The 23,741-nt window shown below is 46.5% G+C and overlaps 1 protein-coding gene across 2 annotated transcripts; it reads left to right on the forward strand.

Annotated features, from left to right (window-relative positions):
- The first annotated feature begins 1,696 nt into the window (after positions 1–1,696).
- On the forward strand, positions 1,697–21,435 carry LOC102568168 (sulfotransferase 1B1). 2 transcript variants are annotated; one of them, XM_059722172.1, is made up of 8 exons: positions 1,697–1,954; positions 4,799–4,947; positions 6,585–6,713; positions 6,913–7,010; positions 14,322–14,448; positions 15,261–15,355; positions 18,139–18,319; positions 19,353–21,435. In XM_059722172.1, exons 1-8 carry the CDS (start codon positions 1,881–1,883, stop codon positions 19,463–19,465), a joined length of 966 nt encoding a protein of 321 aa, XP_059578155.1. In that variant the 5' UTR covers positions 1,697–1,880; the 3' UTR covers positions 19,466–21,435. The 2 variants fall into 2 exon arrangements, with proteins under 2 accessions (XP_059578155.1, XP_014456548.1); XM_014601062.3 differs by lacking the exon at positions 1,697–1,954 and adding an exon at positions 4,588–4,714.
- Positions 21,436–23,741: the final 2,306 nt, after the last annotated feature.

Genomic DNA, 23,741 nt, shown 5'->3' on the forward strand with positions numbered 1-23,741 from the left:
CCCTTCCAGCCCTAATGTCTATGAAATCTATGAAAATCTATGAGAAGTGAACAACCCCCTCAATCAAATGATGGAGAAAACTGTTGTGATCATTGGGTTCAACAAACACAGGCATACATGAATGAGAAGAATCAAACAACAAACTAACAGTGGAGCAAATTTCTGCATACCCTATGTCTCTTAGCTAACTAGTTAACAGAGGGACCATCTTTCAATTAACTTCCTCAGACTCCTTAGTTAGGAAGCATATCTAACATAATTGCTATCGCTACAGGAACAATGAAGTAGCAACTGCAATAATCATGAAAGCCATCCTTTAGTTTTATTAAGTACCTAAGTACCAATGCTGGGGTTTGGGTGGGGAGGGGATGAGCTGTGGAGGATGCCCAAAGGGTGAGAATATTTGGACTATTCACATCTTGGCAAGGATGTCTAGCAAAGGAATGCCATGCCAGCAGGCCTTATTTTCCAGGCTGAGAAGACATTTCCCAAATCAGACATTTCTACTAGCTCCAGCAGCGACAGAGTCAGAGAGAGACAGTTCTCGAATAAGCTTATCTTGAGCCATTGACAGAAGTAGAGTCAAAGCCATCTCCTTAATGGTAACAGAGGCAGCCAGATATGATCAGCCATGGGTTTAAACCTTTGTTCATGGAGAGGCATAGTGGTTAGTTGAGTTTTGCATTGGGTTTACTTTCCAGGTAAACCTAAAGCATATGTAGCTCCAGGTAATGTAGGTCTGATATTGCCACGTTTAAGCATTATATCAAGAGGTTAAAGAAAAGATGTAGTGTTCTTCTGGTTTGCCTTCCAGTTTTGAGCCTTCTAGGCTCACAATTTCAAGTTGTCCTTTCCAACCATGAGAGCCAGTTTATTTTCTAATGAAAACTGAGATGAATAATCATTTGACTGCCTCCCCCACAAGCACCATCACTTTAATAAAAACATCAACTATCAAAAAACTTGTGATGTCACAGAGCACTGTAAGACCCCATCAGAATCACTTTGTGGCCAATATTCTAGTTTGCACTGTTAGCAAACAATAGCAACCTGCACTTAGAAATGTAGCCTCAGATTTTAAGGTCTTATTTTGAAGCTCTATAAACTGTATCCAACCACATTTCTCTTTTAGATATAGGAAAACTGAAAAGCTGGGGATGAACTGGCATATTTCACACCACAGGTCTCAGGAATTCCTGCTATGCCCAAACCAATGCACACACCAGCTGATGCTTTGGGTTCACTAGAAGGAAAACACAGATCTAAGAGCCAGGGGTAGCCACAATGTCTTTGCCTCCTAAAGATCCTTCATTTGTCATGCATGTGCATATCAGAACCATGTGGAGATGTACTAGAGGCATGACCAGGAAACTTTGTGCCCTGGACAGCAACCATGGCTACTTTTCTTGCACCCTCTCTAGGTTGGCAGCCCCACTTGCCTGCCCCTAGTTAGGCTACTGAGGCGCAGATGCAGACATCCTCATCTACAGGCTGCAATTCTACCTCTGCCTCTTACTGTATTCATCACTGCCAGGGATCCCCAAAGGTGTCTGGGAGAGGTGACATGCCAGCTGGCTTTGTATCCTGGCTGGCAGTAGCACCACTAGATTCCCAGAGAGAATATATTCACTCCTTAGTTCCTGACCTGGACCAGCCTAGGAAACCCAAGTGAATCTGTCTCTTGTTTTTCCCAGCTGATCTCACTCTGGAGAACTTCAGCAAACGGAATTTGTCCCATGCCAGGACTCAGCCCAGCTTTGCTCCACTCCCAGGCTCCTCCCTTTTGAACACACAGCTTACGTAAGGGGGGGACTTTAGTTTCCTTGGCTGAGCTCCAGAGAGTGTCTAATGATATTGCTGTCTGTAGGCAACCGCCCTCTATGTTCTGTGGAAATCATGCTAGTTTGCACAGAACACTTCTTTCTTTCCAAGAGAGCAGTGCCACAGGAGAAAGGTAAAGGGGAGGTTTGACTCTTTGCATTGCTGCTGTCACCAGGCATTTTTTATATTGAATATTTTGGTGTAGAAAGCTGAGGTCTTTGGAAAGAGGCAAGGATTATACAAATTCTATGACAATTTATATGTGAACCCAAATTTTGAAATTTCAGATACCTTACTGATTTCTAGCCTCTCTTTCCTTTTTGTTGGCTTTCTCTACATGCTATTCGCTCAACAACTTCTGTATTGTGATCATTTTTGAGGAGAAACTGAACTATTTCTTATTTGCTCTTCTCAAAGGAAAATAAAGGCTGCATAGACCAAATTACATCTTCCACTATCATTTTGCTTCCTGTGGGGATTCACAGGATTTATAAGCAGCAGATGTGAAGTTACACAGCTGATGACTCAAGAGGGTTTGTTCCACGGGCAGTTGATCTCAGGCTGAGCAGGACTTGACCCCCCTAAACATATATACAAATGTTCAGGAACAATGTTTATTGTTGTTAATTTTAACTAGTAAGCTTTCTCTACTGCTTAAAGTTTGTAATGCCACTGGCTGCGTATTCATTCTGCTCACGTTGGTGACAACCTTGCTGCACAGTTCATCATGTCAACTGGGCGAGGCATTTTATTTCTGATTAGTGCTGGGTGTTGGCAAATAGACCAATGGTCACTGACTGGGTGCAGGTAACTGAGTTGTACTGGCTATTTGGTTATTCTCCTTTATGCATTACATACAATTTTGAACTCCAGAGTTCACAAAACTCAGGGAGTGAGATATTCAAAAGCATTCAGTGTTGTCTTACCTTGGGTGAGGAATGTATGTACATCTTGGTAACACACCTCACCGGAGTCCTTCCTGGTCCTCCACCCCTTGATGAAGTCCTCCTTCTTCCTTGCAGTCTGCAGAAATAAGTCATTCCAAGCTGTGCACATCTAGGGTGAAAGACTGCACTCCACTGGCTGAAGTGATTCTGCTCTTGGGTTGAAGCTACAGAGTATGTTCAGTTGTATGGGAGTAGTGAGCCTAGAAAAAGGTATTCTCTTTAATTTTCACTTGATGGAAGTGCCAAGAAGCAGCCTGTGCAAAACAAAAGAAAAGCATCTTTTAAGGAGGATGCTTATAGTAACAATTAGTGTCATTTTTCCTCTGTGACCTTAACCAAATTCAAGGCCCCAGTGAGCTGAGTTCTTTACAAATAAATTACAATCTGCAGTTACATAGAGCCCCAAAGAGATCACAATCTCAGCAGGCAAAAAAGGAGTGTGATTATACTCTTTTATTGAGAATGGAACTGACACACAGAGCTTTGGGGCAGAATCCTCTCATTTTAGGCACTCAAATGATAGTTGCCCAGTCACATAATGGCTATGTTTGGTGCTTATGCACAGGCTGTGTATGTGCCGTGTGGATGAATAAGCTTCCATATGGTAACTGAGCATGCAGATAAGGCTGAGCTAGATAGCACGGCAGGTATATGCATATATCCTGGGCAAGTGTAAGTCATGAACTGTACCTGGCAAAAGCCCAAGACCACTCAGCTCTCCCATAGTCTAGTCCCAGTAGTTGAGTCACCAGGGCCCACATCCAGGAGATACAGGTCCTACAACCCCCATTCAATCAAGGGGGGTTTGAGCTTGCATGTCTCTGACAAGCCAGGACACTGCTCCAACCACTAGGCTACAGGGTAAGCCTTAGCTAATGCTCCTTTTGAAGCTACTCACTTGGGCAGCTCAGAGAGGAAGCTATGTAGAGCCAGCAAGACACAAGTAAGCAGTAAGTTGTGTGGCTTAGTGAGATGGCTGATTCTCAAGGATAAAAAAGGAAACCCTGGGCTCTACCCAATAGTGCAGACCCCTCCCCCCACCCTCTTGCTCCATTTTATCCAGGGAATATTTATGTGCAACATTCAGTGCTCAGTTTCAAAGGGAGGGCTGGAGCAGGTCGTGCGTTATGTTGAACCTGTGGCCTGCTGGTCACAGCTTTGTGCTAGAAAATCAGACTCATGGAAGTTCAAACCCTCTTTGGGTAAGAGGGACCTAGAACCTCGCCACCCTGCTTCGTGGGTTATCAGGCTAAAGTGCATGAGGGCCATTTTGCACAGTGTGAAAACTGCATAAATGTAAAAAAATGACACTTATGTGGTTGGGTAAGTGCCACGGGTTCATAAAGTAAAACAGGTTTCTACTCATAGTGACTTGTCCAAAGTCAAACAATGTGTCCGAGGCACCGTGGAAAACAGAATCCAGGTCTCCTGGATCCCAGTCTTATGCCTGTATCACATGGCCCTCTGTCCTCTCAGTATCTATTGTGTATGCCTTTGATCATTTACACTTGACCCCTACCCGAGAAGAACATTCAATGGGCCCTGCTTCTTACAATCATTTGTTCACATGCCCCTCTCTCCAACCTTTACAAGCAATTATTGGGCAATGAGGAGCAAGTGCCAAGATTGTATTGCCTGAAAAAGAAAAAGGCTGTTTGCTTTCGTTGAGGGAGGCTTGTAAAAGCCTGTACAAACAGTTGCTGCACTGTATCAAAGAGGAGAGAGGATAAGAAAGCTGAACTATGATCTCTTTCGTAAGGCATTGTGGTCTATTAACTGGAGTTATAAAAAGTGGTATGGTATAGAACTGTCATTGCTGTCTCTGCCTCTGCTTTATATGGAGGCCCAGTCAAGGACATACACACTTAACCAGTGACAACAGGGATGGGCCAGTGACCTCAATTAAAGAGCCCTACCGTGCTTCCCTCCATGTTTGGAAACACTGGGTAGGTGAACCGTCTTCTCAGCCAGCTGCTCTCCCTGCTCTTCCTTTTTCTGTTTATATTCTGTTAAACTCTTTCCGCCTATAGGATGTCAGATGAAGAAAAGTACATTCGGCAGGACTGTCCAATAGTCCATGGCATCCCAATGGTCTCTGCATTTTCCTCCAACTGGGAAAGGATCGACAATTTCCAGAGCAGGCCAGAGGACATAGTGATAGCTACATACCCCAAGTCTGGTGAGTTATCATGGTCTTAACAATTAGGGGGAAAAGCACTGTGTGAAGCCAGGCTCTGGAACTGTTGACGGATCTGCTTTTGAGACCCATCAGTTTACCACCGCAGAGAAAACCAGCTCCATTGATTCATGGCTGCTGCTAGTGTTAATGCATAAGAACCCCTTTCCAGTGTGATGTAGCACACTCCCCACCAGTCAACCACTGGAACCCACCCCTTTCTCTTGAAGCCTGTACCCATCTGGATTGAGCTACATTCCTTTCTTAACTGATTGCTCGGCAGCCTATGGCTTCCCAAACATGAATATCTCAAGCACTTCCCACCAAGGGAGAGTAATGGGCATTTCCGTCACACCAAGCATAAAACCAGGTTCAGGACTTTATTGGGCCATCATGGGGGCCTCTATATTGTCTGCATCTTGCTGTGGTGGAGAATCAGGTCTGAAGGTCATTATAGCACCTTCTGGGTTGTGAGGGTAGGCCTTTGGCAAAGCCTTATGCTCAGCGCAGCTCTCATCATGCTCATTTGTGTTGGTCCACCATGATTAAGCAGAGACACAGCTGGGACCTGGAGGACTGGCAGTGTAGGGCTCAGAGACCAGGGATTACAAACAAAAAAAAAATCAGAAATGGGAAGTAGGCACAAGTGGCCCAACAGTTTGGCAAAAGATCTCTAGAGTCAGGAAAGGGTGAAGTCTTGCCTAACTCAGGCAGTTCATTTATCATTTTACTGATGGACAAAGGCACCTCCCTTGCCTTTTTGCATATTTAAGAATGGCTACTCTCATTGTTACTTATGCAAAGTAGGGCTTTCCCACCAGGGAAGGTTCACAGAGGGAAACATTTCCCAGTGTGAGTAGGGGCAGCAAAGCCAGCGTTTGAACTGCAATCCCAGGTCTGTCTGACAAGAAGGAATTGGAAATCGAGACTTTTCCCCTTTGGCCATTGGTAGGTTGGATGGTTGTCAATTCATTCAAAATACTGGCCCAGCTTTCAAAACAAAGTGTCTTGCAATGCTCTGCATGACACTGAAGAGGGTCTAGCCCTTGACAGAGAAGAGAGCAAGGTTTGTTGCTTGTTGCAATCCTTGCTGCAATAGCACTGTGGTATGCCACGGGTCTCAGAGGGAAGACAGCAGGGGCTAAAAGGCATTAAACTTGGGCCTGCCTGGGAGGATGGGCAGTATCAGAACTCTTCTACAGGGTGGGCCCAGTGGTCAACAGAGACTGATGTACTGTGTGTTACCAGGGAATATACATACTTGTAGTAAACCCTGAAGGGCAGGAACTGTGCTTTCTTCTGTGTTTTGCAAGCTCCAAAAGGAAAAAAAGTCAGCCATTGTCTGACCTTAGGAGAGGCTGCTTGCAATCGCTGGGACAGGGTGTGGTCTTGCCTGCAGTAACTTTATTTGTGAAAGATGGCAAAAGAAAATGTCTTGTAGCAAATTAAAGAGATTCCATCTCTGTCCAGCCTCAAGCTAGTATGAGAGAGACAGATATACAAGATCACAGCAAAGATGTAAAGCAGGGTGATTTCCGTTGGCTTGCTGGGAAATCTGTGGGCTCGGGTCTTTCATGAGTGTACCTGGGTAGGTAAGCCTGATATTTGTCTGAGGTTTTCCACTCGCTCTTTGCTTCCAGGCACCACATGGATGAGTGAAATTGTGGACATGATCCTGAATGATGGTGATCATGAAAAATGCAGGCAGGCTGCAATCACTAACAGAGTGCCCATGCTGGAATTTGCTGTCCCTGGAAAGATGCCAGCAGGTAAGCTGGACACTACTGTTATGTGACTACGCACAATGCTTCACATATTTGGTATAGATGGCCTGCAGCTCAGGAAAGTCTTTCGATGGACTTTCTTCATAGGTCTTAGGTATTTAGGCTGCTGGGATACCCTGAGGAATATTATCTTTAGTCCCTTGCCTCTCATCAGGAGTTATCTCTTTGGAAATTTGCTTCACAGGCACAGAGCAACTGGCCAAGATGCCATCTCCTCGCAAAGTGAAGACCCACTTGCCAGTCCGCCTCCTACCCAAGTCCTTCTGGGAGAATGGCTGCAAGGTAACCAGATGCAGTGATCCTGTCTTCTCAAGAACAGCATGATGGGGGACCACTGGGGTTCCCTGCACCATGCCATTACCTTCAGTGGGGTTTCCCAACCAAAACTGGGCAAGGACTTGTTCTCCTGGACCTCCCACCTCCAAGGGGCATGCACAATGGTTTACAGGGGCTGTCATGTGTGTTACTGCTCTGCCCAGGTTTCAGAAGGGGAAGCAGAGAGAAAAAATGACCTGCCTGAAAGCACAGAAGGCAGTGGAAAAGCTGTTGTACCAAACCCTGCAACCCAGGGAACTGATACAAGAAGTCATAAGGGGAAGCTCCCACTTTTATATAGAAAATGCTAGGGGTTAGGGACATAAGCCAATGGGCTTAGGAGGACAGAACAGGTACAGTTAAATAAATATTAACATTAAGGTACATACACTTAAGAACTAGGTAACAGATAGTGAATACTAACACTGTGGTACATATACTCAAGGAGCCTTAAACCCTCCTACATCTCCAGAGCACTCTCTGGTCCTGCAGTCATGCTTACACCACATAGTCACTAAGCCACCTGGGAGGTCTTTGCTTTCTCTGTGGTCTACCTGGGAATTCAGGAATGGGGCCCCCACTAGCTCTGGTTTTATGTACCCTTCAGTGTATACAGTCCTGCTCTTGCCCCCTGTACTGGTTTGTCCTTGCCATCTTCATTTTCATCAGGCCAAGGACCCCACCCTACATTTCTGGATCTAGAAGCAGCCTCTGGCAGCACCCTATTGGGCCTGTGCTGGTGAACGTTCAATTATGAAGGGCCTGGAATCATCTTGGTTGTTGGCGAGCAGACCTCCCCAGCTCCCTTTGTGGCCAGGTTCTCTGCTCTCTGAGCACATATAGGGTTTCATCTGATTATAGGATACTACTGATGTCTGCCTGCTGGGCCTGCTTGCTAGCTCATATAGCACCTCAGAAAACTTCCTGATAACAGTGTAAGAGCCTTGAACCTTTCACCAAATTTTTGACACTGTCCCACCTCCTGGTCTGGTTCTGTACCCACACCAATTCCCTCAGTTCATAAACCTGTCCAGTGACCCTAAGGCAGGGATGGGCAATTGTTTGGGCTAGAGTGTCACTTAGGCATGTTTGGTGAGCTGTTGTGAGCTGGGTCAGCATTGCCCCCCTGGCTCCGCCATACCAGGACAGTACCCTCCACCCCTCTGCCCCATGGCCTGCAACAACTCATCAAAATTCCCTAAGCCAGGGGTGGGCAATTATTTTAGCTGGACTCCATTCTCTCTCTCTCTCTCCCTGATCACCATACCACCTGATCACTGCCCAGAATTGCAGCATGTCCCAATCCCCATCCCGCCTAGAGCTGCAGGTTGCCTCAATCCCCACCCTGCTCAGAGCTGCAGCATGCCCAGATTCCCACCCTGCCCAGAGTTGCAGCACACCCTGATCCCTACTCCTTCCAGAGCTGCAGCATGCCCTGATCCCCACCCCGACCCAGAACCTGCCGGCCGTGTCCGCAGCTTATGCCAGCACCTGCCTGGTTCACTAGAAGCAGCCCTGGGTGGGCGCTGGCATCAGCTGTGGAGAGGATGGCAGGTTCCTGGTGGGAATTGGGGCATCTGCCTGGGTTCACAGCTGACACCACTGCATTAACCCTAGGCAGAAGACGGAAACAGCCCTGCCCACCAGGCATCATGCAGCAGCCAGAGTCGCTGGCTGCCCATGGGCTGGATCCTGTGAGTTCATGCTACCCCACCTGCAAGCTGGATACAATCAGTTGGTGGGCTGGATCCAGTCTGTGGGCCATATTCTTCCCATCCTTGCCCTAAGGTCATAGTACTCTTTTTGCCTGTGTGTGGCTGCAGCCTGATGTTTCTTAATAGCTTGGCTAACTGAACTTAGGTATCCTGTCACCTTCATAGCATACTCAGATGGGTTGTTAAATCCCTCCAATATATTTATTCCAGAGACAACATCAACAGAGAGGCAGATCTCCTGTCCAAACAACACCATATATGTTGTATACCCCGTAGATGACTGCACACTCTTCCAGAAGGCCATCATGACATAAGGGAGTACCTCATCCCATGCCATCTGATTGCCTTTGATCAGGCAGGACAGCATGTCAATCAGACTGTGGTTGGACTGTTCCACTAACCCATCAGATTGGGGGTGATATGGTGTTGTGCAGGTTTTGCTGATTTCCAAAAGGTCACATATGTGGTGAAAGAGCTGAGATTCAAAATTTCTCCCTTGGCCAGTGTGGAGGAATTGACGTACATCATAGCAGCACATGGATCTCTCTCAACAAAAACCTTTGCCACAGTCTGAGCTTCCTGATCAAAGAGAGGGTACACTTCTGCCCACTTGGAAAAATAGTCAGCTACTACTAAGACATACTTGTTTCCATGTGGTGTTATGGGTAGGACAGCCAGAATATCCATGGCTATCCTTTCCAGGGGCTGTCCAGCCTGCAGGGAGACCATGGAGGCCCTGGGGTTACTCTTCATTCCTTTTCAAGGCAGATTTTGCATGACCTACACAAATTCCTGACAGATTTTCTCCAGCCTAAGCAGAAATTCCGAGACTGGAACTTGTGCAAGATTTTCTCCATGTCTAAATGCCCCCCAGTATTAAAATCATGCAGAGCTTGCAAAATTGTGGGTATTTCCTGTTCAGGTACCGCTATTTGAATACACTTGAGTCCTTGGGCTGATTTTGGAAGTTTTTGCACCAGTACTCCTTGTCTAATGCTTAACTAAGGCCACATTATCTAGTATCACTTTAGGCATGAATGCTGCTGCCCTTTTTCAGGGAACTCCTCGCTATCGACTTCCTTCCACCTTTTCACCTTACTAGTTTCTCAATATCAGCATTTCCGGCCAGCGTTTTGCATACTAGTCTGCCAACCCTGTGACCTCCCTTGTCCTTGGAGTTGGTTCATTCTGGGTTGTCTCTTCTGCTTATAGTGGCGGTCCCCCACCACCTCCACTTTAAGTTCATCTTCCACTGTGGGATGCCTATGAGACAAGAGATCGTTATTCTGATGCTGCCGTCCATAGTTGAACTTGGCTAGCTTGTTGCAACCACCTAGCCAGTTGCCCTTCAGGTTACTGAAAATTGTGTAGCCACCAGAGAGAACATGGTGTGTTCTTATTGTGATTCATCTCCCTAGGAGGAAGTGTTGAAAATGTCTGGTAAAGGTCACCACAGTGAGCAATTCCTTTCTTGTAATTGCATATTGGCATCCAGCTTTGTTTAGGATTTGGCTTATATAGGCTATCAGCTTTTCCTGACCTCCTTCAACTTGTGACAAAATAGCTCTGATGCCAACATCACTTGCATTAGTGTCTGATGAGCAGGATAACTGAGGGTCAGGGTATGCTAAGATAGGGGATGACATCAACCACCATTTTAGTTCTAGAAAAGCATCTTGAAATTCCTTAGTCCAAATTAACTTTGTCATATTGGAGAGCTTATGTAATGGGCCTGCAATAGTAGTGAAATGTGCCACAAATCTCCTATAATAGGAGGCAAGAAGCTGCACAGTTCTTTTACATTTTGAGGTCCTGACCAGGTTTTAATAGCCTCCACTTTCTCTGGATTTGGCCTATCACCTCCGTGGAGATCACATATCCCAAAAAAGTTCACTTATTTTTAGAAACGCTGACATTTGGCAGCCTTTCTGGCAAAAAGGCTTCTTAGATTGGGCTCCTTCAGCTTCTTAAGCACTGCTTTCACTTTCCACAGGTGCTCCTGAAAGGTTCAGCCTATCACAGTGATATCATCCAAGTACACCAGACAGGAGATCCACTGTAGATCCAAAAGTCTCTTCTTAGTACAAAAAGTAGTCTTGGCTCTGTGCTCTGGGTGCACTTTTACTTGCCAGTACCCACTGTGCAGATCAAGGGTAGAAAACGATTATCAGGCATTGGCTAGGAGGTCTAGCATGTCATCAATCCAAGGTAAGGGATAGGCATGCTTAACAGTAACATTACTCAGTCTGTGACAATGCCCACAGACCCCCACACCTCCCCACCACTTCTTCTGCACCAACACCACAGGGGCAGCCCATAGGCTGACAGAGGGCCTGGTGATGCCTCTTTCTTTCATCTCTTGCAGCTGTTGGTCAAACTCCTGCTGGAAATGAATGGGTACTCTTCTAGGCCCCTGTTTGACAGGTCTGGCACTGTCAGTGTTGATCCAGTGTTTTGCCAGGCCTGTACACCCTAGATCAGGGGTTTTCAACCTTTTAAAATAAGTTTACCCCTGGCAGCTGGACATGGAGCAGTGGCAGTGCGGGGTGGTGGCTGCATGCTCCCCACTGTGCATCTGGCTGGCTGGGCAGTGCCTGTGTAGCCTGCAGACAGGTGCTACTGCCTTCGCCCCCTCCCCCGGCTGTGCTCCTGGGAGGTGGCGGTGCTCCATCCCTGTCTGCCTGTGTGTACCAAGAACCCCCGGTTTTCCCAAGAACCCCTGGTTGACAACCTCTGCCCTAGATCATGGTCTCCTAGGCTGAGTACATTTGCATACTCCAGTAGGACTTCCTGCACTGCCCTCACTTGCTCAGGTTCCAGGTCACAGTGACTCAACTCGAACTTGCCTTCCAATTTTCCTGCAGTCCATTAGAGGTTATCACCTGGTTCTCCAATATGGTACTTCTTGTCTGTGCTCAGTACCCTTATAGCAACCAACTTCTCTGCCCCAGAGTCTGCCTGCAGGACAGCTACCCCCATATCAAACATCCCAATTACAGTGCCTTGATATGTGACTTGAGGCTTTGTCAATATGTTGGCAACATGCACTGGGATTTCACCATTGTGGCTCTTACCCATTGCCATTCCCATTACGAAACCTGATCCCTCATTGAGCTTAGGTTTAAATAAGGTCTCCTCTTCTGCACAACACCATCTCTTCAGTTTGCCAGTGATCATCATCTCACTCAGAGGAAGTATTGTTAGATTCTTCTCCACTATCACTTCACATACTTCTGTTTGGCCATCTGTAGCACACAGAAGGAAACACTTTCCCAGAAAGAAACAAAATCAATCTGCAAAATTCATAGCAACATGAAACATTTTTAGGAAGTCAGTGCCTAACAAGGTATCTTGATTGGCATCCTTTGCTATGAGGAATTTACATGGCAGCTGCAGGCCTTGGAAGTCAACATCAGCACTCCAGTCTCTCAGAATAGGGAGCACTTCTCCATTGCCTGTTTTAACCACTAGTTCACAAGGTTGAAGGCTCCTTTCTGTTTCTGCTGTAGTTTGCTCCCATATCTGGCTATATACAGCGGATACCTGGGCACCTGAATCTAGGAGGAATTGGCAAGAATCCTCTCCTAGCTTCCCTTCTAGGTAGTATCCCAATCTCGTGATACCAATAATTACCACCTCATCTTGTGAGCCCCTGTATTTACAAGCAGTGGATAGGCCCCTCTCCACTGCCCATCTTAGTTTCCATGTCCAGAATGCCACCGTCTCTCTAGGCATTCCCTCTGGAAGCGATCACGGCTGCCATAGTGCCAGCATCTACCAGCAGCCTCCTGATGAGACCCCAGCCACTGTGGTCCTGGGGGGGGCATTTACTGGCATGTCTGATTTGGGACTGGGTCTCCATACTCTTCTTGAGTTTGTCCAGTTCGCTCTGGATTTCCTTCAGTGTCTCCATCATTGTTTGCAGGGCTGATGGTTCTGGTTTTGGAATGGGTACTGCTGACTTCTCCTTGGCATACACACGTACCCTTGCTTTGGTGTCCTGGGTACCTAGAGCCCCCAGCTTTTTTACCAGTTCTATCTCAGTGGCTAGCTTTATGGCCTTGTCCAGAAGCTGGTGCTTTCCCAGCCAAAGTTGAGCCTGTGCCTCTCCACTGAAGGCATTGCTAACAAAATGGTCACAGGCCAGCATACCTTCTCCTCTGGGCTGACTTATAGGAAGGACTACATAGCTAATCATCTTAGGGCCATGCCAAACTCTTGAGCTGACTCTGCTACCATATTCTTATGATTAAGGAAAGTGGCATGGTCCCAAACAGGATCTGCACCTGGTTGCAAAGCATTCCTGAGGGCTCTTACCAGGTGCTGGTAATCCCGCTTGGCTTCACAGCAGAGCCCATGGTAAACTTCCCTGGCCCTCCCTATGAGTAACAGGCTCAATGATTTTTGTTTGGCAGCCCTGTCCCACCCATTTAACTTAGCTGCCATTTCAAATTTTTCATACCAGTCATCCCATTCTTGTTCCCCACTAAAGGATGCTGGATTAAATATTGACCTCAAGGCATTAGGTGGGAGTGGGGTGGGTGCTTCCCTCCTCTGAGGTACTTCTCACCTCAGATCAAATACCTGTACCACACCAAAATCTATACATTCCTGCAGCAGTTTGCTCTTTGCATTATAGTCTGTGACCACCAATCCCACCAATGCCACCAGGTGTACCAACCCTGCACCCCCAGGAACTTGCACAGGAAGCCAAAAAGAGAAATTCCCATTCTTATATCAAAATTCTAGAGGTTAGGGTCAAAAGCCAATGTGCTAAGGAGAAAGGAACAAGTACAGGTAAATAAACATTAACATTAAGGTACATACATTTAGGAACTAGGTAACAGGTAGTGAGCACTAACACCACCATGGTAGATATACTCAAAAAACCCCCCACACCTCCAGACGTGCTCTAAACCAGCCTCTGGCCCCAAAGTGCTCAACTGCCATTTGCGCATGCTTCCATGTCCTGGTCCCACTGCTATAATCTGCAGTTCCAGCTCTGCCACTACTGCTGGATTTCCACCCATGTGTTTCCATCTGCTGCTGTATCCTGTGCTCTGCCACTGCTTCCCACACTCTGCCACTGTTTCTTGCTTCCTCTCCCTTTGTCTTCCTGACCCCAGTGTCTCTGGGGGTTGCAGTCTACTGTAGTCAGCCCAATTCTGCAAGACTCTTCCCTCTGGGGACTCCTGGGATTTGTAGTCCAAATCCAGTCAGCAAGGCTGCTCCCTCTGTTGTCACACTTTCAAATTACAGAGCATTACATTCAGTTCACACAGTATCTAATGCTATGATGAGAGTCAGGATTAGCTGCTTCCAGTTGTCTGCCCAGTCCTTAACAATCTGGTCCTCTGCCCTCATCTTATGGTGTCCAGGGCCACTCAAATGCTTGACAGTCTTCATTGTGGCCATGAGCCACAGATGGCATCTCTGGCAGTAGGACTGGGATTTTGAATGGACCCTAAGGGAGTTAGGTGCCAGGGACTCCTTTGATAATCCAATTCCAGAGCTACTGAAGGTCACAGAGGCAACACTGATTCTTCTCCTCTCCCTGCCCCAGGTGATCTATGTAGCCCGGAATGCCAAGGATGTAGCTGTCTCCTTTTACCACTTTGACCTGATGAACAAACTGGAGCCACACCCGGGGACTTGGGAGGAATACTTTGAGAAATACATGGCTGGCAGAGGTGAGTGTGGTGTCTGTTGCAAATTCGTGCCCTTGGGGCATTAGCAGTATATCTATCTATCTATCTATCTATCTATCTATCTATCTAGATATAAACTGGCTAGTCTGAGAGGATGCCTTTAATTTCCAAAGACATACAAAATATATTTAAAGGACCTAGCATGAATATTCTTATCAAGAGGCAGAAATTGTGTGTGAAGACTTTTTCCTATATATAGATACTATATTCTATATATTCTATATTCTATATATAGGAAAAAGTCTTCACACACAATTTCTGCAGTATTTGGTTACTATCTAGTTTCTGTTCCAGTCATGGAAGAATAGATAAGGATTTTAACCCGACACTCGGCACATCTACACAAGACACTGACTTCACAGTAGCCGAATAAAACTGCGCAGTAGCACATCACAGCACAGACTGTGCTAATATGCTACTGCGCAGGATTATTAGGCTACTGCACAGTAGCGTTACTTAAAAGATGTTTGCTGTTGCTACTGTGCAGTACCTCCAGTTACTGCACGTTTGTTTAGTACTTGCTCATACAAGTACTAAATAGCTGCACAGTAACCACTGTGCAGTAGTGTCTCATGTAGATGCACCCACTGGAACCAGAAAAACAAAGCACTTAGCCCAATGTACAAATGACCAGAACTGGCGGTTTGTGTGCAGACACCTGATTTCCATTTAGTTTCAGATATATGTGCACACCATGAACTCCAACACAGTTATACCAGTGCAGACTGTGGCCCCTTGTTATCCAATACGCTCTGCCTCTGATGGTATTTGCATACCTCTTTCTCTAAATATAGTTTCTTATGGTTCCTGGTATGACCACGTGAAAGGCTGGTGGGAGAAGAGGCAGAACTACCCCATTCTCTACTTGTTCTATGAGGACATGAAAGAGGTGAGCAGGCAACAAGACCCTTCTGAAGAGCTGTCTATCTGCCATCCTGGGAAAACCCGTCTGTGGGTGTATTCAAGTATGTTATCAATACATGAGACACACAAAGAACATTTAAACACTTTGGCTGATACGGAAGTATGAGAGTCACGCTTACTCTCCCCCATCTAGAAGAGTGTCTAAGGAAACAAGGGAGTATGATGGGCTTCTGTAGAGCAGGCAGAGAAAGGAAGGAAGTGATCTTGGAAGAAAGTGCGAGTAGGCACATGTGCTTTAACTTGAGTACTTATGTGGCTCCCTTACCACACAACTGCAAGTATATTTATTCTTATAACATGATTGTGACCGACGCACCTAAGTAGGCTGAGCTACTGTGGCCTACAGTTCTTGTAGGGAACACCATGGGGGGCCTAGTGCGAGCACGCTTGGCTGTTAATAGCTGCTGTCAATAGTTTCCTAAGCAGGATAGCTAGATGCCTTTTTCATTCAGGGAAAGGTGAGAATCTGGGGCTGACCAGTTCACATTGACATTATGTTTTATTTGATTGGGTGAGGTTAGTTTCCTGGTTTATATTACAGGTTTATGACATTTTTGTTGTGAGTGTGGCTGACTGTGCCTGAGAAGAAAGAGTGAGGCTCTGAGAGGGCTGGGGAGAGAAAAAGCAGTTCCAGAAAGGACGGAATGGAGTCCTAGGAACTGCAGTGGCACAATAGAGAGGCTTGAAGCTGAGCAGCCCACTGTGCCATTGGGGATGTTGGCACTCTGCTCCCCCTCCTCCCTCCTGGCAGCTGACCAAAAAGAAAGAGCTGAAGAGCTCTCTGCTTGCTGGGGATGGAAGGCAATATGCTACAGATTGCCAAGGAAGCCAAGGCAGGGGAAAGGCAGGGTCTCAAAGTTAGAAGCTTGCACTTTTGCAGCCACACCAGGGCTGGCTTCAAGGTGTCCTTTAGGAAAGAGAGACCGAATAAGGCTTCTTCTTGGAGAGTCCTGAGGCAAAGCTTCTCCTGAAGGGTGCATGATCTGTGATAGTGACATAGATAAGCATTCGAATCATAGAAAAGTAGGCCTAGAAGGATCTTCTGGAGGTCATCCAATCCAGTCCCCTGCTCGAAGCATGATCATCCCCATTCACCGTCCCACACAAGTCCTTGTCTAACTTATTCTAAAACTACACAATCAGTCCTGCTGCACAAGCCATGTTGCCCAAGGACATCAAAAGGACCCTAAGCTACCACAAGTAAAGCAGTGGGATGAGGACCGTCAGTGTCCTGTTGATGAACAGGTTGAGAAAATGCAGTACACCATTTAGATGCAGAAAACTGAGGCAAAGAGGGAATCAGGTTGGCCAAGAAACCTGTAACTGAACAAGGAACTAAAAGTGTCCCTAGTCCCAGGCTGGTGCCCAAAACACTGGACCCTCCTGGCTCCTCAATTCCTCATGCTCATGTTAGAGAACAGGCCTGTGGGACCATGTTCTTTATAGGGTACCAAGAGACAGTTTCTTTTTTAGGGGAATATCTTATAGTTTTCAACGTACAAAAACTGGTGTCCTTTTTTTAGAGCAGGAAGAGGAGGAAGTTGGGACGTATTTGGTTAAAGAAAGGGGAAATAGCTGAGATGTGCCACAACATTTATTTTCAGTTATATCCCTTGAGGGGGTTGTGAAACAGCTGTTGTTTTTGTGTTCCTTATTTTCACTCTAATTTCTGCTTTTACCTGAGAGAGGATTGGGACTACTGAAATAATCTAGGAAAAGAAAGGTGGACAGTATTCCCACTCCAGCAGAAACCAAACACATAAATGGTTAGCCATGTTAGTCTGAAATCCACAGAAGGTACAGTGGAGTGGCAACTTAAAGACTAACTGGTTCAGAGAGTCAAAAACTTTTGTAGATGACAATCTAGTTTCTCAGATGTTGATAAAGTAGGTTGTTGCCTGTGAAAGTTCATGCCTTTCTGAACCACTTAGTCTCTAGCAACTGGGTAATGTTGGAAATGTCACGATAACCTGATCTTGGTATGGATATTTGGGGAAGAGATTTGGATAAAACTGTAGAGTACCCCTTTCAACTACCAGAAATGGAATTAGTCATTGGCAGAGTTGTACCAAAAGCTCCCCAGTAAAAGCAATCCTGATTAGTGTCAATTTGTGAAGTTCCAGTAAAGTTTAGCTGACATACAGACAGCAGAGTTGGAGAGTAAAAGCCAGATTCTCAACTGACATAAATCAACACACCTCTCTTGGTGTAGACAAGGCAGTTGCATTACCTTATACAAACTGAGGACTGGACCCCCTAAATACCCCATCTGCAATACTGTACTTAGCAAGTTACAGTATTATAGAGTTAGGCACCAGGATTAGTCTCTCTCTCTCTCTCTCTCTCTCTCTCTCTCCCCATTGCAAAACAAACCAAGCAGAAACAGAAAACTACCGTAGCAAACATTATTGAGGGGCAAAGTACTCAAAAAAAGAGTTAGAAAATACCAAGATTAAGGCTGCCTGTGGAGTATGATAATGATAGAGAAGGAGATAAGGAAAGGTTTTCATCATCCACTGGATGTCTTTTCTCTGCTTAGTACAAGGCTAAGTTGGGTTGAGAGGTTGCTCAGCTATATTTTTGGGGGGCTGAGCAACTGGTTAAGAATTCACATAACATTTCAGGTTGTTGACACCCTGTAAAAGTTCAAGGCTCCCTTTCCTTTGGTGACACTGATCACCTGAGTGGGCGAGCAGTAGGGTCCCACCACACCCCATCCGGATGAAGCACTTGCCTATCTCTCTGTAGGACCCAAAGCGTGAAATTCGGAAGGTGATACAGTTCCTGGGGAAAAACCTGACAGAGGAGGATCTGGATAGGATTGTCTATCACACATCATTCGACATAATGAAGGAGAATCCCACCACCAATTATAGGATGATCCCACAATCCCTGATGGACCACAGCATCTCCGCTTTCATGCGCAAGGGTAAGCATAGGTGTGAGCACAACCAAACATTATTTTTCTCTTTAGTTGTCGTAAGAAGATGTTTTCCCACCCAGTTTCCCTTCCTACACTGCCTTGAAAGGTGGCTCTTTCTTTCTCCCCCACCATTAAATAGTTAATGAATAAAGTGTACCAATAGTATTGAGAGTAGAGAGCTGAAATGAGGCCCCCTACCCCAAGGGGCATACCTGTCTCATCACACTACAGAGTAAGAATCCCATGTTTTTTCTCTTTCTAGTTCTAGGATTCTTGCCTACTTTTCCACTCAGTGGTTAAGCTTCAGTAGGAGATCAGAAAGAACAGAACAGTCCAGTAGTTGAGAGCACTTTCTTGGGGAGAGGGAAATATGAGTACAACCTCCCAGTGGTTAACACAAGCCTAGAATCCAAGGTTCCTACTTCAAGGACAGGGGGCTGTATCAGTAGGCTACTGGCTACACTTACATGGACTGGTATTTGTCAGTTGTTCTGTCTGGTTTTTCTGTGTCTAAGGAACCGGAGACTTAAGGGTCTTTCTGAGTATCCAAGAGCTCAGGTGGAGGTAGATGTCTAAAGAACATAGCTATCTATCTTAGCATTGCTGGGGCAGCTGCGGGCTGCAGTTGGATCACACCTAGTGACTTGGGATACTGAAGGCCCACATAAGTAACACTTAGACACCTTAACAGGTGGAATGGGACCTGCACCCTCTTATTGTGACTAGTAAGAGTGGGTGGTAATCAGTACCATGTTGAATTGGGCCTGTACTGTATCTAATTAGTACTCCATATCATGAACTAGAGTTCTTGCCCTGGTATATGGAATATGTGTCCATTCAATGGCCCTAAAGACAAATTTCCCTCTCAGCTATACATGTATAAATCTGTTGGCTCTTCATGAAAGAGTGTCACTGAGGGCTGAGCCAAACCCTTTCCCACTCAGTGAGGTTCTGCTTTATTGCAGTTTGCTCTTACAAACGATCCCTTTGCCTCATGTGAGCCTCTGCTGTTTCCTTCATTGTCTTTTTCTCATCTCAGGGATTGCTGGTGACTGGAAGAATCACTTTACTGTGGCCCAGAATGAGAGATTCAATGCAGACTATGAGAAAAACATGGCTGGGACCACCCTGCGGTTCCGAACAGAGGTCTGATGTACCTTGAGTCTCCGTGTCAGGATGCGAATCCAAGCTAGATTTCTGTGGGGCTTCCAGTGGCAGCAACTTTTCTTTTTCCTCCTCATTCCGTGAAAAACCAGAGGGCAGCCCCCAGGAAATGTCTCCATCCCAGTGGTAGGCAGCAATATGTTGCAACTCTGGGAAGAGTCTGGGGTTCCTTTTAGAAAGTCCTGAGTAGCAGAAAGGCTCACTGCCTAGTTAGTTGCCATACAAATACACCCTATTTTACTTCACCCCTTGTTGAATGCTGGACTGTATCGTGGCCAGCCTCACTGTGGGCATGGACCTAGGTTTGGGTGTGATGATGAAGTAGCCATCACTGGGGCACATGTGGCTGACCTCCTCACCCCTACTGTTTATTCTGCCAATCACCCACTTGGTCCTTCTTTACAGTTGCTGCTACAGAGTGGGTGCATATATATACATAATTCATGTGATTTAGGCTGACTGCACAGTCCTAGGAAGGCACCTACATGTGCACCCTGTTGGGAGCAGATTTGCTCTTTATGGCTAGGGACAGAAGTTACACATAAACTGGTTTAAGTGATCAGAAGCTGGTTTAAACCTGTAACAGAACAGAAGGTCAGTGCACTTAAACCGTTTTCAAAATGGCTGAAACTGGTTTACAATAAACCTGGTTGGATGTAGTATTAGACTTCACTGACTTAGCTCAAACCAGTTTATAGAACTTCTGTCCCAGATCCCCTCCCAGTTCAAGTTAACTCACGGTTCCCCAGTATCCCATAATGTTTTGCAGCCCTGGGCTGGGCTACCTGCTCCAACAAGCAGGGTCTGCCCCACCCCTCTGCTCCCTAGCCAGAGCAATGTCACTCTGGGTGGCTAAGGAGGTGTGGGGAAAAAACCCTCACCCCTCTGGCCAAGCAGCAGACCCCCAGACAGGTGCTACTGGTTGGAGGGGGTGGGGAGCCAGACCTCCAGCTAGGCGCTGCCAGCCTGGGGAAGGGAGGGGGAGTCCAAACCAGGAGTCCAGAGCTGGGAGGCATGCCCCCTTCTCAGCCTCCAGGGAGACCCCTGCACCAGGGTTTGGCTCTGCCCCGGAAGCTGGGCTGAAGTCCCTTTGCCACATCCCTTCCTCAGCCTCTGGGCCAGTTGAGGGTGGAGGAGAGGGGGCAGAAGCCTGCAGCAGGGCTTGGCTCCCCTTCCATGCTTCCCTCTCAGCTGGCCCAGAGGCTGAGAAGGGGATGTGGGAAGGGGGCTCCAGCCTGGCTCTGGGGTCTGAAGGGCCAGCCCTGAGGCTGAGGAGGGGGCATGGCTCCTGGCTCTGGAGGCAGATAGGGCACCGTGTCCATGAGGTGATCGCAGAACACCTCCTACCCCAGCCCCTGTAGTAGGGCACCTGATTGGCTGCCCACACACCTTAGGCACAGAGGGTATCCCCAAAACCATGTGCACATGCACATCAGCCTATTTTGATGCACATTAAAGCATGACAAAAAACTGCGTGCTTTCGCTAATGTTAATCAAATTAGGCTAATGAGCCTTTTTCTACTACCTAACAATGTAGGTACTAAATTTAATGTGCGTTAGCAAAAGCACATGAATGAACATGTAGACATGCCCACTGTGCAGTAAATTAATCTACTATGCAGTAAGGTGTCTCGTATAGATGCACCCAGTATGTCTACCCTGTAAAATGAAGGTCTAATTGTCACATGTGCTACCTTAATTTGGTCAGTAGGGGTAAGAACAACAACAGAAACACAGCAATGCAGGCTTTAATACCTGCTACAGCCAGAATCACTGGAAGGTTTGTACTCTGATTGCTACTGTGCCAGTGCCATGGCATCTCCCCTGCTGTTACTTGTGCCAGCTAGTACATGCTACAACCAGCTAATACATGATCCTTTTGCTGTTTAGATGTAGCTCTAGATTTTTCCTATAACAGCAGCTAAACAGGATGAGCAAATAAAGAGGCTTTCACAAAAGAGCTGGGTACAGAAGTCTGTTGTCATTACTGAGAAGAGAGTCAAGATTCACTGAAGGACCACAACCCAGTGAAGTGAAGTGAAGTCAAGCACTTGCTCAATGAGATATCGTGCAGGGGCATGATGAGGATCATTGGGGAGGAAGGAGTTGCTGGGGAGATTCTCTTATTTAGAAGGAAAAATAATCATATCACTACCTCAGACTAGTGGGAGCAGGCACCACTGACCAGCCAGCACATATCTCTTTACCTGAACTCTAACCTGTCTGCCAGGCTGATATCTAACACTGCAGCACTTGAAACCATATCCCCCACGATTTTCCCTTTGAGGTCAGGAAAGACATGAAATTCAAATGAGGAGTGGGAGTTTGCAGGGGAGAGGGGACTGAGATAATGCCAGGTGAAGAACCGTATGTGTGGAGCAATGGAGAAGTTGCAGCTTGTACCTAGGGGTCAACGTACCTGTCTGTCCAATGGCTCTGGCTGTCCTGGGTGTCAAACTGTAGTTGGCCGCCTAGGACATTTTGAGGCTTGGGATCACCATACCTTCCCTCCTCCCCCAGGGGGTTGGCTTCTTCCTCACTGGGGATCTTGGAGGTTCTGCGAGTTGTCCATCAAGGGGCCCACAATCGTGACTAGGGTAGTGATGAGGTCCCTGCCAAGGGTGCTCTGGAACTCCTCTACAACGGGACATGTCACGGGGCAGGCTTCAGGCTGCTGTGCTTTGCAGGACTGCCTGATTTTATACTTGCCAGAGTCACTTTGCCTGGGCTTGGCTGTTTCTCCTTCTGTCCATAGTCCTTTTCCTGCATGCCCTCCAACATCTTCTCAAAGATACCTTGATTCCACCAGTTTTCACAGAGCTGGGCTTGGGCTGCACCTTTTCTCCACAAGCTTAGGAGATCCAACCTCTCCCTCTTGATCCAGTCAGAAGCACAGAGCCTAGGAACCCTGTCCCTGGTTGAAGCCATGCTGGTTCACTCACAGAGATGGGCTGGAAGGCACTGAGTGTTTTCAAAACACAGAGGGATTCAAATGGGGAGGTAAGCTCCTAGTCCACTGAACTGAGCCAACAGAGTTCACATTACTCTTCTGAGCAATCAGTGCAAGACATTGATTCGGGGAATTTGTATACTGGCAGAAGCAAGGGACTGTCTACACACAGTTTCTGCCAGCTGCCATTTGGCAGGGAAGGGCTTATGCCACTTGGTGAGGTGGTAGTTCTCTGTCAACCTACCCCTGGGGTTTTGCTGCTTAACTGGCCCTTTCTATGTAGATGCATACAAATTCCTGTCAGCAACACACAATATGCCCATGTAACACTGTACAGCCTACACCCAGTGGAACCTTGCAACAATCGCACAAGCATAGGCAGGGCAGGGGTTATCAGTAAGGGTCTGCCTAAATTGCAGAGGGACTTACCAATATTCATGGGTTGATTGAGGCGTAAGGTTTGTTAATGAGAATGTAATGGGAGGCAGTGTCAAAAGCCTTGTTAAAGTCAAGTCATTCACTGCTGTCCCCACAGTCCATAACACCTTATCATAGAAGGAAATAAAACTGGTGAAGCACAACTTACTCTTGCGAAATGCAAGCTGGCTGTTCCTGATCAATTTGTTCTCTGCGTGTTTCTAAATAGACTCCTTGAGGGTCGGTTCCATGATTTTTCCAGGTATTGAGGTTAGACTGACTGGTCTGTAATTCCTCAGATCCTCCTTTTTCCCTTCATCAAAGATAGGAACAATATTTGCCCTTTCCCTATCATTCAAGACGGCACCCAAACTTCACAAGCCAACAACTTGACTAGTCAATGACTTCACCTGATTCCTTCAGTACCCTATGGTGTGTCCTATTCTGCCCTGCCACCTTGAAAGTATCTGTAAGTCATTCCTAACCTGTTTTTCAACTACTCTGGGCTGTTTGTCTCCTCTCCTATCTTTGCCAGCAACTGTGCTCATTGTTTGGTAGCTGGCTTTAATTATGAAGACTCAAGTAAAAAATTGCATTAAATACTTCAGTCTTCTCTGCATCATTCATAATTAAATTGCCTTCTGCATTTAGTAAAAAACCTATAGTTTCTTGGGTCTTCCTCCTACTCCCGACATATTTGTTGCGTTTTTCATCCCTTGCCTGTTGCAACTCAAATCATGCCTTGGCCTTCCTGATTTTCTCTCTGGAGGCCTGTGAAATACTTAGATATGCTCACTTAGGAGTTTCACCAGATTTCCACTTTTTGTAGGATTCCTTTTTGAGTTTCAATTCACTGAGGAGATTGCTTCTAATCACGTCAGTCTCTTGTTACAGTTC

Source organism: Alligator mississippiensis, chromosome 2 (assembly GCF_030867095.1).
Source record: "Alligator mississippiensis isolate rAllMis1 chromosome 2, rAllMis1, whole genome shotgun sequence".
Lineage (NCBI taxonomy): Eukaryota > Metazoa > Chordata > Crocodylia > Alligatoridae > Alligator > Alligator mississippiensis.